Here is a 15,620-nt window from a genome sequence, read left to right as displayed (position 1 = left end):
GGACAGAGCTGAGTGTAGCAGCCCTTGTCACATGAACTTCAAACTGGCCCTCTAAGAACTTTATTTTATATAGGGTTCATGAAGATGGCCAAAAACCTGTTAGAGGGATGGAAATTCCTCTTGTGGATTAATTATATCCAGATACTACTACTTAATGTTTTGAATGCTTTTGAACTTTGAGCCCACCTACTGTGGAGGGATATTTCAGACTTCATCCTGCAACTGACCAGTTAGAAATTAGCCGGGTGTTCCATAGATATAGGCACTGCGAGCGGAGTTAAATCAAAGTTTCCAGAATTCCACCGCAACTGTAGCCTGTATATATATTTTAGAATGTTAATAAATTTGCATAAATCATTTTTCCCCTTTATAATGGAAGGAGGAATTGGAGTAGAAACATCCCCTTTATCGTAATGTGTATTCCTTCAAAAGGGGCCTGTGTTTACAAAGTTAAAATATGTACAAATTTACAGATCTAAATTATACATATAATCAGCAGTTGCTATAGCAAATAGCATGTATTCTAGACATAAAAGGCCATCCATCACAAAATCTAAAATATCCTATATTTTTATGTCTCAAGTTAAATGTGCCAAAGTAACATTGATGGAAGGCTTAGTCTATAATTGCTAAATTTAATTGTTTTAACATCTTAAGAGCTGTGACCATTTGGAAGGTGCTGTTAAAGGTATAAAACATTCAAAACATTTTCAACTATAAAAGCAATAATATTGAACTACTATGATTTGTTGTAAGTAAACTGTTTTCTTTTGTTTGTTTGTTTGTTTGTTCTTCTCAAACTGTTTTTTTTTTTGTTGTTTTTTTTTTAATTTGGCAAGTTGGTCCTTGTGTGTTAATAACCGCACATAATCAATTTGTGTATATATAAGCACACATTTATCTTCATAAGAGATATGTCGTAAAATGTTCTATTATGGGTTATAGGATTATCAGGATATTAATCTTCATAGCAAATAGTTTTTAGTTATTTCCTTTCCTTGTCCAAATCATCTAATGTATCTGGATTCCTAAATATAAGGGCTGCGTTGGTATTCACTGATCAGTAACATTTTAATTCTCAAGATGTTTTAAATAACTTGTCCTATTGATGAATACCTAGCAAAAGGGATATCTATGCTTAGTTGAGCCTGGAAAATAGTAGGTCGCACTTGATGAGTAGGAGATACAGAAGGGTACATCTAACGAACACCAGTGTGTTGTCAACCCAATTGATACAACATTTAGAAATAGCAAATCGCCATTTCAGAGTTACTAGAAGGATTATCAATTAATCTCTGAGATTTGTGGTTCTAGAACGAAATTCACTATTAATGGAGCCCTCTAAACAGCAGAACCACCGCAGCTTAATGTAGTAATTTGGGGGGGGGAACAGACTGTGCAGGCTCAGCAGTGTAAAATACGCTTTCTCTGAGAAAAGGAAGTGTTTACACTGATGCCTAAGGTCTTCTCTGGTGGTTGTTAAACGGTATGCCACTAGAGGAGCTTCCTGGTGGCTGTCCTGCGATTTTTGCATGACCGACATTCGGCATCTCAACTCTACATGGAGATGCCAAACACTGTATTCTATGAGAAGAGGCTGATTTGCATTATGTTAGTAACTCCCAGAGAGGAGTGAAGTCTGCTGTCAATAACTGTGTACGTAACATTGCAAAGAAACAACTGTTACTCCTTGGTTTTGTACAGAGAGAGAATATTCCATCAAAAACTGTCATTTGTACTGGAATTTCACTGAAGTTCCAACACCATCAAAAGATCTGCATAATTTAAGACATCTCATCGTGCAATAAATGGCTGTGGCACGAAAATACATGTGTTCAAGAAGCTCTGCAGAATTATTGTGGATCTTCCATAGATCACTGTTTTGTACACTTGATATACATGAGAATGCTAAGAACATGCTGTTCCTGGTAGGTTCATTTGACAGTAGTTAAAGAGGGGAAGATGGCAGCCCCCCCCCCTTTTTTTTCCCCAGTCATCACCATGAAAATAGACAATGCAGAGATAACATAAGAGACAGGTCCGCTTCAACTAGGCATAATTCCTTGTAATCCATATTTATTGTTTTACTATTAAGTAAGTTCTGTTTAATAATAACTGGATAATAGATCAGAATGAAAACTAGCAAATGCATGCTGCTTCTAAACCTCTGGACTCATGGGAATGCTGCACAATAATATTTTAGAATAATTATTTTTATAGTAATCGCTGCTATTTCATGGTGTCTAGGCAATATGTTTTGTGACTATACTGTAGAGGAGGCATTGCCAAATATGTGTTGGGTTTTAGTTTTTTGCAGTTATTGAACTTCAAGCCCCATAAACCACTACCAGTCAAACGTACATTAAAGGGTTTCTCCATGCGCCATGGCCATTTCAGTGTTTGAAGTGGTCATAGTGCAGAGAACCTGTATGTCCTATATTTCAGTATAAAACTCTGCACATACAAAGATAATTGGTATTGCTGGAGAAGGTGTAAGTCCATATCCAATAGCCTCATTAGCATCCAGACTGGCTAATGTTAAATATGTGCATAAAAAAGCCAGATTTCCGCATTCACATCATGCTGGCGATGAGCATCCCATGGCAGCATGGACCTCCACTTCATGAGGAGGCATTGCCCACCCTATTCCTCCATGACATGCCTCCACCTGAGTGCACACACCATCGTGGGGTTCTAAAGAGTTGGAAACTTGGTCTGTCAAACATTTCATTGAACAAAGATGGCTCTAATTTACATTTTGTGTATATTTATTTCCCATGGAGGGATAAATAACTACTAGCTCATCTTTTTACATATCTGGACCATGCAAAAAACAAAACTAAAGTCCTAAAAGCATAATAAATGCTAGCTAACCTGACTCATTTACACAATTTCCAGCCTATGGTAGAAATTGTAAAACAACCAAAGTGTATTTAGCAAAAGGCTTTTACAGCTATGACACTAACTGGAATTTAATCAGGTGCAAAAAAAAAAAAAAAAAAAAAACGGTTTTCTATTCTGTTCAATGTATCCACAATCATGGTGTTAAGTATGTTTCGAAAAATATAATACAAACTATGGTGTAATACTGTCTATCGAATAAAAATAATTAACATCTGTATGTCACATATTTTATGATGGTTGGTTTGTTTGTTATTTTATTTAAGACATTCTTTGGAAGGAATATCATGATGTTTGTTGATTTCCGGGGGGGGGGGGGGGGGGACAGAATAATTAATATATTTCTATGTCTATGAAATACCTCAAAAGTTCAGAATGATAACATCTGTATCTTTAATTCTGAAAACTACATCGTCTTACATAAATATGCTTTGGTAAAACTGCTGCCTTTTGTCATTATTTATTTAACCAACAAGAAAATGAGAGAGAAGCATATTTTATCATGAATACCTCTACATCTGTTCACTAAATTAATTTAGAAGTATAATTGTCATGGTTAAGGTTTGCATTTTCAGGAATTAAGATTTAAATAGACTTTTACATTTTGGGGTAAAATAGCTTAGTTGAAAAATGTTTTCGGCATACAATTTGAATTACACTTCAATTTCCCAACAAATCACATTTTAGTGAATAACCCTGTATGTATTTTTTTTTTTGTTATATGCGGAACTAATCTCCATTATTATTATTTTATTTTTTTATTTTTATTTTTTTCCTGTGCACAAGATAATACAGAGGTTCACGATGCCACGACAGCATTAGCAAACAGTGAAAACAACATATATATGGCATGAGAAAGTGGCACAGTTTTTAAGTATATTAATACATGGGCTAATTATGCTTGTTTAAATGAAAATCACAGAAGATAGATGCACATATTAAACAAGTAACGTTAGAGACCTCGCATCGTATATGTTTGCACGGTAACAAGATTAACACTATAATATATATTTAGCATTAAAGATCAAAGCTTTGCTACTGCAATGTATGCCTAAGTGATAATTAAACATGCAGTAAGTTGCTCTTAAAGGTATTATGCAAGCTAAGTTTGCCACCCTGAGTGACTGTAGTGGTAGGTGCTAGTGTGGGGATGTTTGGGACACGTGGTGCAGTCTTAAGGTTTAGTTCTTCTGGCTGAGTGTGAGGTGATTGTGGATCCGACAACTTTTTATGCTTTCAGCCTATGCCCGTCATGGAGTGGGATGACTTATGAGGCGCAGTGACTCAAACAAGGTCGATGCAGTGTCCGTGATGTTTATTGCCTTCTTCTGTATCCCCTGCTCTCCTCTCCCTGCTACATTCTGCTTGTCCTTCTGGCTGCTGGCTCCATAGAATCCCCTGTCTGATGCAGGCCTGCGCTTCCCACCCTCTGTGCTCCGCAGACCCGGTCTTTGTCGCCATTTTCGTGCTTCCTTTGTGCTATGCCTCTTTCGAGGCTGCCGGGGAGCGGGTTTAGGTAGGTGCTCTTGCGAGGTATGTGGGGCGGGTGCCGGTTGTCGGAGGGACAGCGTCCCCCAGAAGTCGGTTAGGAGTTTGTCCAGGAATGCCAGCGTTCTGGACATCACAATGCCATAGTCATGCATGGATTTCGCAGCCTCCGCCATATTTGGAATGCCATGTGGGGTGTCCATGCTGTTTGAGGCAGGGTCGCTGAATCCTGGTGTAGGGAGTGAGCCTCCAGGGTGGGGACCGGGATCTCCCCCGCCGGTCCAAAGGGGGGGGGTTGCAGGGTGCCATCAAGAGTTAGTCAGAGGTCCGCCGGTGCTTGGCTGGAAGAGCGGCCGCCTCTCCCCTCTGCGCTGCTTGCTGGGCCCCACTCCAGCCCCTTGATGGCTTAGTCTGGACGGCTGCTGCCGATCGTGTAAAAACGGTCGCTTGTCTCTTGGCGTGCAGTACTTCACTCTCTGGCTCCGAGAGAGCTCCGGTAGTGCGGGTAAGTAGCTTAGGTTCAACGATTTGCCCGGAGCTCTCTGAAAATGCGTCCGGCCGCCATCACAGTCAGGGCCGCCCCACCTCCATTATTATTTTAGTGTCTGAGCACAGTTAACTGATATCCCTCAGTCGTTATGCAATCTTTAATAGGATAAACTTACTAATTGTGGTTAACATCATTTCAGTCAGATTTTTTTTCCTGGGTATTGACATGCATTCTAATGACATAGACATTAATATGTAGTCCCCCCCCCCCCCCCCCCCTCTCCATCTCTCCATCCCTCCCCCTCTTTTGCAGCTCTAACAGCTTACACTCTACTGGTAAGGCTCTCCACAAGATTTTGGAGTGTTTCTGTGCGCATTTTTTGCTCATTCATATATTAGAGCATTGTGAGGTCAGGCACTTATGTTGAACAAGAAGGCCTGGCTCTCCATACCATACCAGTTCATCCCAAAGATGTTCGATGGGGTTGAGGTCAGGGCTCTGTGCTGGCCAGTCAAGTTCTTCTACATCATACTTATTCAACCATGTCTTTATGGGCCTTGCTCTGTGCACTGGGGCACAGTAATGCTGAAATAGAAAAGGACCTTCTCTAAACTGTGCCCACAAACTTGGAAGCATAGCATTGTCCAAAATGTCTTCGTATGCTGAAGCATTACTTTCTTCCTTTGCTGAAAGTAAGGGACCTAACCCAACCCCGGAAAAACAGCCCTATACCATTATCCCTCCTCCACCAAATTTTACAGTTGGCACTATGCAGTCCAATGGGTAAAGATCTCCTGGCATCTGCCAAACCCTGACTCGCTCATTCGACTGCCAAACAGAGAAGCATGATTCGTCAATCCACAGGACACATTTTCACTGCTTCAGAGTCCGGTGGCCACATTCTTTACACACTCGATCCAGTGCTTGGTATTGCACTTGGCGATATGAGGTTTACCTGCAGCTGCTCGGCAATGGAAACTCATTCCATAAAGCTCCTGCTGAAGTTTGTGTGCTGATATTAATGCCAGTGGAAGTTTTTGGAAAACTTCAGCTATTGAATCAGCAGAGGGTTGGCGACTTTAATACACCGTGCGCTTAGGCACTTAGTGACCCTGCTGTGTGACTTTATGTGGTCTTCCACTTTGAGGATGAGGTGCTGCTTTTCCTAAATGGTTCAACTTTCCAGTAATACCACTTACAGTTGACCATGGAAGATCTAGCAGTGATTAAATTTCACAAACCGACTTATTGAAAAGATGGGATCCTATCACAGTGCCACTCTTGAATTCATTAAGCTCTTCAGAATGACTCTTTTTTTCACAAATCTTTGTAAATGCAGACTGCATGCCTAGGTGCTTGATTTTATACACCTGTGGCAATGGGTCTGATTGAAACACCTGAATTCAATAATTGAAGTTTGTCCCAATGCTTTTGTCCGCATAGTGTCTAAATGGCTTGCTTTGACATGAGTCAATATGTTTTATTTTTCTTGTAGAAATAAGAATACTCACCCACATGATTGACTTTTGCCATATTATAGGTGAACATTGCAGATCAAAGATAATTTGTGTCTGTGATAGTTTATTTGAGGGGCATCCAACATCTAGCTATTGTTTCATTGCTCTTTTTTTTAAATACATATATACCCAAAATAACTGGTCCAGGTTCATCTATTAAAAACATCTTAGATTCTGATTTATAGAGCTTCCTATCAGACAAACAAAACCACCCATTGTATTTACAAATAGAATGCTGTCAAGTCTGCAAATTCTTTTGAAACCCTAGACATTGTGATAAAATGTTGTGGCCAGGAATTTCCCTGCTAAAGACAAAGATAGCCTGCTGTTAGTAGCCCTGCCCGTGATCATTAGGCACTAGAGACAAAGCCCAAAGTCTTCAGAGAGATTGCATATCCTTCAGTGTATCTTGAAGGACATTATCAAACTATCAACTAATTCCCTCAAAAGGCTGATTTTATCACCGAACAGACAGAACAATCATGACCATGGTGTAAGTCTCTATGTCCTAAAATGGTAGCACCTCTACAGATTCACCAAAATAAACACTCACGCAGGCCAAAATGTGTTAATCAATGTCTTGAAAACTTTCAATCTTTTGGTAAAAAAAAAAATGCATAATGACCTAAGTTACAGAAAAATGGGGGTGATTTATCAAGGCAAAACTGGTTCTATTCTGAGAGACATTTCATTGGTTTTCCCCTTATTTAGCCGTTTACCCCCAGGACAACACTGTTTTTGCCTAGATAAATTTCCCCATTAAAGCATGATATACCAGCCAATGTAGGAATGTGTTAAAACCCTCAAAGTTCTAGAAATAACTTCAATAGTCCATAGGCAACTTAACTCAACAAAAACAACATTGTCCAGATCCCAACCTAATAAAACGAAAGGTAACTCCAATGCCAAGTTTGTCAGATATGTCTTTTTTTTTTTTTTTCAAAGAAGCATAAAAATAAATCACTACCCTTCCATTGCAATATCATCATGAAGTCAATAAAACCACCAAGAAAAATAAATATGTGTTTACCTAAATTTACCAAGTTAGTTTTTTGGAAACCTACATGAACAATACAGTGGGATAAATGTTGGTCAATCTGATATTTAATTTCTTTTTGGGCATTTAGTAGAGAGATTGACTTTCATATATTGTCACTGAGCCGACATAAATAAGCATTTAAACACGTTGTTTCCTTACATTTGAAAGCAAGTTAGTGACGTGAAGGAAAGATGGCTGTGTGATGTACAAATTCAATAATATTCCATTAGTATAAATATGGACATGTTCAGGGTGAGTGAGAAGAAGCAGGCCAAAAATCAACAACACGTTTTTCACACATTTTTCTAGTGTTTAATAATTTCACTGAACAGAGTGTGGAACACTAGAGTCTCGTTTGTTGGGCACCTATCAGAGCCTGTCTTTTAACCAAACAAATGATTAACCAATCAAGTGATTATAATAAAAAATCATGCCATGTGAGAGACTTCCATTACAATTATTTATATAGCGCCAACATATTTTGCAGCGCTAAACAATATGAAACAAGACAAACCTTTATTCCTAACAAAATTTTCATGACATGCGGGAACAATAGTTGTTTTCCTAGCACTAGCAAGCTCGCAATCTAAAGGACTTTCTACGCCTGCATTTTTTTGTTTCCGTTGCTTTCGAATCAATGGAGCTCAGTGTTGCATACTCTACACATGGTTCATCCGAATGATACCCTGATTGAAGCTAAGCAAGTTAACTGTGCTTTTTTGTAAGACAAAATATCAAAGCTTGAACAAATAGCCAAGTGGTGGTGTTATTTCCAATTTGACTATTTTCACCTAACATTTTTAATTCTGTTGTCAATTCTCCCTAAATCCCCATTTATTGATTGAACTAAAAGCCCATGGTGTATGTTTAATAAAGGTCGGATATGTTCACCTCTGATTTCAATGTTTCCTTGGGTTGATTAATTTCTGCAACATTTTACACAAAATAAAAGGGACACTATAGGCACCCAGACCACTTCAGCTCAGTTTTTGATAAACTGCAAGACCTACCTTGGATGATTAACTTCACCTCTAGAGTGACTTCAGGGTGGTTAGGCACTCGCCACACATGCGCATTATATCATTCATGCTGGGTGACATCGGCATAGGAGGAGCGAAGGCGGAGTCTGAACCAGTACCAAGGGCCACATTGGAGCAGGTAAGTGGTAAAGAGGTTTTTAGCTCCTTCAACGCGAGGAAGGGAGGCACTAAATGGAGCAACAGTGCTAGGTAAAACAACTTTGTTTTCCTAGCTCTATAGTTTCCCTTTAATGAGCCTTGTGAAGCAGCTGCATCACTTTCCAAAGTGGCTATTCATGTCAGTGGATCTCAAAACTAATTTGTCTACACTGACTGCTCCTGCTTAGTGGAAACTCCAAACATCAAAGCAATCGATGGTGATAGAAAGTTCACTCCTCCTGCACATAGCTGCATTAAACAGTAACCATTTGCAAAAATGGCTGTAGTTACAAGACTACCTTTCTCCTTCTGATGTCAAAGAAGGAATTTCTATTTCTTGCTCTGTGTTCTAAATAGGTGGGCGTTACTTGGTTGTCATTCTTTCCTCATCTACTCTATCTGGCTCTCTGAAAGAACCCTATCCCTCTCGTGGCGCCTTCATCATTGTGTTACTAAGATGGTGGTGCCTGGAATTCCACCTTCTGCGCTTCCTTGGGTTTGCACGGCTAAGTCCTCTAATGGATCTGTGTTGACTCTCACAATTTCGCAAGAGTCAACACAGAGTGCCAGTGACGTGCCACTCCTGGAAGTGACGCAACACTGGAAGGAGCTTAGTACAGCCAATAACAAAGGCCATAGAGCTTGACTAAAGCGCCACCCTTGGTCAACTTTTCCTTATGTATCACTTTGAAAAGGAGCATAATTCTAAATAAAAAAAGGTAACTAACGGGAGGGAGTACACATGTCAATGTTAGGTAGAGAAAATGACTGCTTAAACACACCTCAAAATGTGATTGTTGAAATTGTTACTTTTATATTAAAATGTTACTTTCATATAAAACATGTTCTCATCATCTTTTCAAATAACCAAAACCATATCTTGCAAAGAAACCCAAAGGCGATATGCCCGCTCTGTGTGTAGTGGCCAAAGAGTGAAACTGAGATAAGATATATTCACTTTAAAATCTTCCTTGTGGGTGCCGCCATATTCTTTCTTCAGCTCTTGGTGCCTTACCCACCAGAGCCCATCACACAACGTGGATTTCTATGGAGGATCCTGCGAGACAGCAGCATCCTCTATAGATCCACTCTCAAAGGAAACCCAGCAAATGGTGCTAATCCCATAGTTTGGGGGTTTATTCATAAATCAAAAATCTAAAACTGACTAGAGAATTGCATATTTTAGGGAAAAAAAGCCAAGGTGAAAACAAATCGAGTTATTCAATAAATTGGGAAATTATGAGAACTGAATTACAAATTGTTGACAAAAAATAAAAAATGGGTCTCTTTTGGGAGAATTAAAATATACAGTTCCCTGGCAAATTCCTGAATAACCTTGACGATGTTATTTACTAAACCAGGAAATTATGAGAATTAGTTAGGAAACTTCTGTTTTATTTATTTATACGATTTAGAAAAATTCTTGAATTATGGTATTGTCAAGCTCAACTATATTGTCCTAAAATTTACACCTCAGCCTGGCAGAGTTATTCAGTAAACACTGAATTCGGTGAAGTGAAATCCAAATTGAAAAATTAAGGGTAAAAAAAAAAATAGCTGATTTTAAAAAACTTTTCCGACTCAGCTTTAGTTATTATTATTATTTATATAGCGCCATCAGATTCCGTAGCGCTGTACAATGGTTTACAACGTAACTTTTTTATTTATTTTTTGCTAAATTTTGTAAATCAGATTTAAAGTCACTACAAATCTTAGTTTGGGGAATGAACCAGTTTAGTGAATTTCCTCCTGTGATTCAGAATACATAGACCACCAGTATAGTGGATGAAGCCCCTCTCCACATATCGCCTTTTAGTGAATAGACCCCACACATGGTATGTCATTGCCTGATCTCTATCCCCATTGGTTCTCACTCCAAACCCATCACCCTATTAAAAACCCACATAGAGCTGTGTTCAGGCATTGCTGTATTACAAATAAATGGGATTTTTACATTTTTTATTTCCGTGTTATAGAGATTCCTAGGAGCACCGTCTCCTAGCAACGCTCTCCTTTATCCCACGTCACCCAGGCATCTCGCCCTCCCCCTCCCTCCCAGCCTGCAGAGCGCGCGCGCTACAACCGCCAGCCCTTTCCCTCCACCTCAGGTTTCAACGTTCCATTCCCCCTGCTCTCCGCCAATCGGCTCCCGCGGAGGCCCGGCCCCGCCCCCATTCGCCAAAGCCCCAGCGCTCTATATAAGGCGGCCATTTCGTCAGCGCACTCCCCAGCCCTCGGAAGCTTTTAGTGCTGCAGCAGAAGCCACTTACCGACCGAACCAGCAAATCACCATGAGCGACGCGGCCATCTCATTCGCCAAGGACTTCCTGGCCGGCGGTGTGGCCGCTGCCATCTCCAAGACTGCTGTAGCCCCCATTGAAAGGGTCAAGCTTCTCCTGCAAGTAAGACTAATCCTTAACATTCCATGTTCGAGACCTCTAGCCAGTGTTCTGGAATCCTGAGAATTCCATGTCCCTGCCATTAAAGTACCTCAGGTAACCTTGGGATGGCTGCAGTAATGGCTGCCTGGCTGAAGGTGATTAGCTGATGGGGTGCTAGGCCTGGCTAATCCTCCATTACCCTTGGCGGCTGCTGCTTCCTCCCTGTGGTAAATGAATGTGCTTCTTCCTCCAATAACCAGTCATGATCTCCATAGTGACTGAGGGGAGAGCAGACTTTAAAGCTGGGCTGTATCTGCATCATAACCCCCAGGATGGCCTCTTACTAATACCTGACTCAGGCCAAGGTCGCTGCAAGGAGAGAGTAGGCCATCCTGGGGGTTATGATGCAGATACAGCCCAGCTTTAAAGTCTGCTTTGTGTGAACGTGCCTTTCAAGGATTCTGTTATACTTTAAGCATTTCTGTGTTTTCATAAATATTAAATATGTATATTTTTTGTTTAAAGGTCTACTTGCTAATCTGGTCCCCTTGCATTTTTGTAAGACAATTACTGGCCTTTTGTTTCCTAGTGGCGCCATTGTGGCCCCTTTAAATCTCCCTGAGCCCCCCCTGTACTTGCAGTGACTTGTCTTTACAGCTGGACCCTGCGGTTGTGTAATTTCCCGGGATTCTCCTCCCTCCCCCCCTTTTCTTTACCACGTGTTTGCAGCCGGCACAATGAATGAATAACTCACCATTTTGAGTAGCTCAGCATAGGGCTGGGCTCAAGGACGGAAACTACCTCCTCCTTTAATAGGAAACTCGTGTATCTCCACATCCTCATTCTGATATTTCTAAGAATGAAGAGTTTTTAGAAGAATTTAATATTTTTGCAAGTTTTTTTTATATTCTAGATTTTAAGCTTGTTTGAGCAGGGCCTTCATCAACCTATTGTTCATGTAACATTTTATAGTAGTCTAATTTATTCATAAGCTTCCTTCTTTATGATATTGTAAAGTGCTGCAAAGTTAGCGTTCTATAATCGCCAATACAAATTCTGTTTAATTTAAATTGGAAACATCAACCAGCATGCATATATATGCACTTTTTATAGAAATGATTGATTTCTGCCTGTAAGTAATAAGTTTAAACTTCACAGATCTTGGGTTTATTCATGTTATAAAATGAAAAGTAGTATTCCAGATTGTGAAACTGCTAAACTTGGGCCTTTTCAAGGTGACAGTCATTATCACTTGACATTGAATAAACCTAATGCAGATGAGGCTGCATTTACAATTATTTATATAGTGACAACATATTCTGTATTGCTATACAATGGGAAACAAGGCCAACATTTTATTCTATCAAAAACTGTATGACCTTAACAATTTCAATTTGACTTGGCTTAATCTTAAAACGCGTGTTGTATTTACAAAATAGAGGTTTTGAAATGCTATGCAGAATACTGTATTCAGTGACACTAAGCACTATTGTTCTTTCTTCAGGTCCAGCATGCAAGCAAACAGATTACCGTTGACAAGCAGTACAAGGGCATTATGGACTGTGTTGTCCGTATTCCCAAAGAACAAGGTTTCGTGTCTTTCTGGCGTGGTAACCTTGCCAACGTGATCCGATATTTCCCAACTCAGGCCCTCAACTTCGCCTTCAAGGACAAGTACAAGCAGATTTTCTTGGACAATGTTGATAAGAGGACCCAGTTCTGGCGCTACTTTGCCGGTAACCTGGCATCTGGTGGTGCTGCTGGTGCCACTTCCCTCTGCTTTGTCTACCCTCTTGACTTTGCCAGAACACGGCTGGCTGCTGATGTGGGCAAGGCTGGTGCTGATCGTGAGTTCAAGGGCCTTGGTGACTGCTTAGTCAAGATCTCCAAATCCGATGGTATTAAAGGCCTTTACCAAGGTTTCAATGTATCTGTTCAGGGCATTATCATCTACAGAGCAGCTTATTTTGGAATATATGATACAGCCAAAGGTGAGTTTAAATCTCTAGCAAGTTGTGTTGTGATAATGGTAATTGTTTAATGTTTGGTGTATCCATAACACTTCTTTTTTCTGTTTAGGAATGCTTCCAGACCCCAAGAACACACACATCATTATTAGCTGGATGATTGCTCAGACAGTAACAGCAGTGGCAGGTTTTGCATCCTATCCATTTGACACAGTCCGTAGAAGAATGATGATGCAGTCTGGCAGAAAAGGAGGTAAGTTCTCAGTCTCCTTTACTTGCTTCTCAGGGCTCTTAAAACTTTTTCCTGGCACTATAGCTTCCCCCTTTGTCAAGGGCCCCCTGCAGTGCAGAAGGCGTTAATAACCTATACGGTCACTTACCTGGGTTCAGCGTTGAGGTCCCTCTGCGCTGGCTCAGCTCCTCCCCCATATTCTGGGAATTGTAGTACATCCCTATCTTAAAGGCCAGGGTTGACATTCTCTAAATTAAAGCAGATGTGTCCCTTTTCATAATTTCATAACTGTATAATCTGAGAAACTGATTAAGACTATTGGGATTTCACTGAAGTCCCAACAATTTAAACATCGTAAGACCAAGTAGGATCTACTTTGTCTTATGGTAAAGTCTTAGGTTGACAAGGCAGAGTTCCCCTCCATTCTTATCTAATATTAGCTGTAGGATTATTCAGGCTTTGTCTATGGTAGGTCTCAAGGGATCCTCCATAGATGTCAGTTTTGTACAAGACTACAGCACTGATGTGGCAGCTGAAGCCAAAGCAGCCAAAATGACCTGTGGCATTTAGATGGCAGCCTGCTGCAGGGGACTGCTAGAGGAATGTGACTCTACCTTGGACACCGGATACAGAATGGATCTATTGTTTTCCAGTGTCTTTGCAAAATATGATATTGACAGACTTAAACAGATGCACACTAGTTGGGAATATAAATGTGTCCATAGCTTCCTAGTGGCAGTTGAGGGGTCGGGGGAGTACTTTTCTTCCTTTAAGCGCTAGTCTCAGTGGCTGACCCTGATACCTCTACTGAGAATGCTTTCACATAGGAAGGCATAGCAGGGTCAGTGCACATGTGCCTCACCAATCAGATGGATAGTTTTACACTTTGGAAGTGGCCGCCACTAGATGCACTTAAACCCTGCAGTGAAAATAATTGCTGTTCTGCAGATGACGTGGTCTTGGTGCCCATTGTCTTTTTAACTTGTCCCTGGTAAAACAAAAAGCAGTACACAGGGATGAAAGTAAATCAATGTTCAGCTCAGTTAAACAGTCTGAACTGTGTGCACTTTTTTACTTGTATGTCTTGGTTAAGTATTTCAGCCCCTTTAGTACCAGTATGCCAGACTTCCTATTGGATAACCATAGGAAGTATAGTAATTTTGGGACTGTAAGCCTTGGTTTTAAAAAGTTTGAAGTTGGTCATTTTGCAAAATGGGGGGAGAAATCAAACTATTGGTTTCTTCAGAAGTGTTAAATGTGTTTTTGTTTTACAGCCGATATCATGTACTCTGGAACAATTGACTGCTGGAAAAAGATTGCAAGAGATGAAGGTACCAAGGCTTTCTTCAAGGGTGCCTGGTCTAATGTCCTCAGAGGAATGGGTGGTGCTTTTGTGCTAGTCTTGTACGATGAAATGAAGAAATACATCTAAACCTGACCTTGTCCAGATACCTGACATGGCATGCTGTATTATGTAACATACCCTGAACGTTCATGGACTTTTCTTTTTGTCAAACACATTTATTTATAAAGTGCAACCGGTTATATTTTACTAGTTGTTGTTTGGGATCAATCCTACAGGCCACCAGCTTTCCACATTAACACAAATCATTCCCTTCCCCTGTTATTGTATGCCTTGCACTATAGTGTAGGCTGTCAGCAGTGATGGGGATACAACAATGGGACTCAACGCTCCTTTATATTTTATTTCAGCCATTCATGTTTTTAAGTAACTTGGATTTGAGGAAATAAAAAAATAAATAAAAATGCGGATCGATCTCTGGCTATTCTTGTGTGAATGCACTATCTAATAGAACTTTTTGCCGTCAAGTTAAAGTTTAAAATACAAGTTCGTTTGCCTGTTTGCATTGAGTTATAGCTGGTTTCTTTCTAGTACAGCACACAATGGTAATAGATTAAATCTAGTAACTTACACTGTTTACTATATTGTACATAACATATGCTGTCCTGGTTACTAGAAACTGTATTGCTGTGATAGTGTGCTAAGCTATGGCCAGGGATATTGTGGGATGACTCTGGGAAGACTAGTGGATGCTGTAAGTGCAAATCTCTTGCGGTCCAATTTTAAAATCTAGATCAGTCTAACCAAAGTCAGTGCTTAATCTACAATGATCTGAGGTTTTATTTTGTCAGAATAACATGAGAAGTGACCTGCCCAGCAGAGCAGACTTAAATTGCAGTGTTATATAGCTATTGCTGTGAAATTGGATTTCCTACCTCTTAAATAACAATATAAATGCTTGGTCAGTGTCTGAGCTATATTGATTGGGTAAAATGCATTTTTGTTTGAACAAATTAAAATTTATATGGCCCATCATACCTGGTTTAGTTCCTCTTTTTGTGAAGGGGTGGTATAGGGCATTTCAGCAGATTTTCTCCCACTGCATTGATTTGTGCCCACTCGCC

The 15,620-nt window shown here is 40.1% G+C and overlaps 1 protein-coding gene across 1 annotated transcript; it reads left to right on the top strand.

Moving 5' to 3' along the window:
- The first annotated feature begins 10,830 nt into the window (after positions 1–10,830).
- On the top strand, positions 10,831–14,964 carry SLC25A5 (solute carrier family 25 member 5). Its single transcript, XM_063431958.1, has 4 exons — positions 10,831–11,015; positions 12,499–12,985; positions 13,074–13,214; positions 14,468–14,964. The coding sequence occupies exons 1-4, from the start codon at positions 10,905–10,907 to the stop codon at positions 14,623–14,625; spliced, it is 897 nt and encodes a 298-aa protein (XP_063288028.1). The 5' UTR covers positions 10,831–10,904; the 3' UTR covers positions 14,626–14,964.
- The last annotated feature ends 656 nt before the right edge of the window (positions 14,965–15,620 follow it).

This window comes from Pelobates fuscus, chromosome 9, assembly GCF_036172605.1.
Source record: "Pelobates fuscus isolate aPelFus1 chromosome 9, aPelFus1.pri, whole genome shotgun sequence".
Classification (NCBI taxonomy): Eukaryota; Metazoa; Chordata; class Amphibia; order Anura; family Pelobatidae; genus Pelobates; species Pelobates fuscus.
Note: the sequence above shows the minus strand (reverse complement) of the source record. Positions and strands in the feature narration are given on the sequence as shown.

Bases quoted from the DNA above. Each gene is read 5' to 3' on its own strand.
- SLC25A5 (XM_063431958.1), top strand. From the start codon at position 10,905: ATGAGCGACGCGGCCATCTCATTCGCCAAGGACTTCCTGGCCGGCGGT. The intron at 12,986-13,073 runs GTGAGTTTAAAT...TTTTCTGTTTAG, and splicing joins AATATATGATACAGCCAAAG to GAATGCTTCCAGACCCCAAG. The intron at 13,215-14,467 runs GTAAGTTCTCAG...TTTGTTTTACAG, and splicing joins GCAGTCTGGCAGAAAAGGAG to CCGATATCATGTACTCTGGA.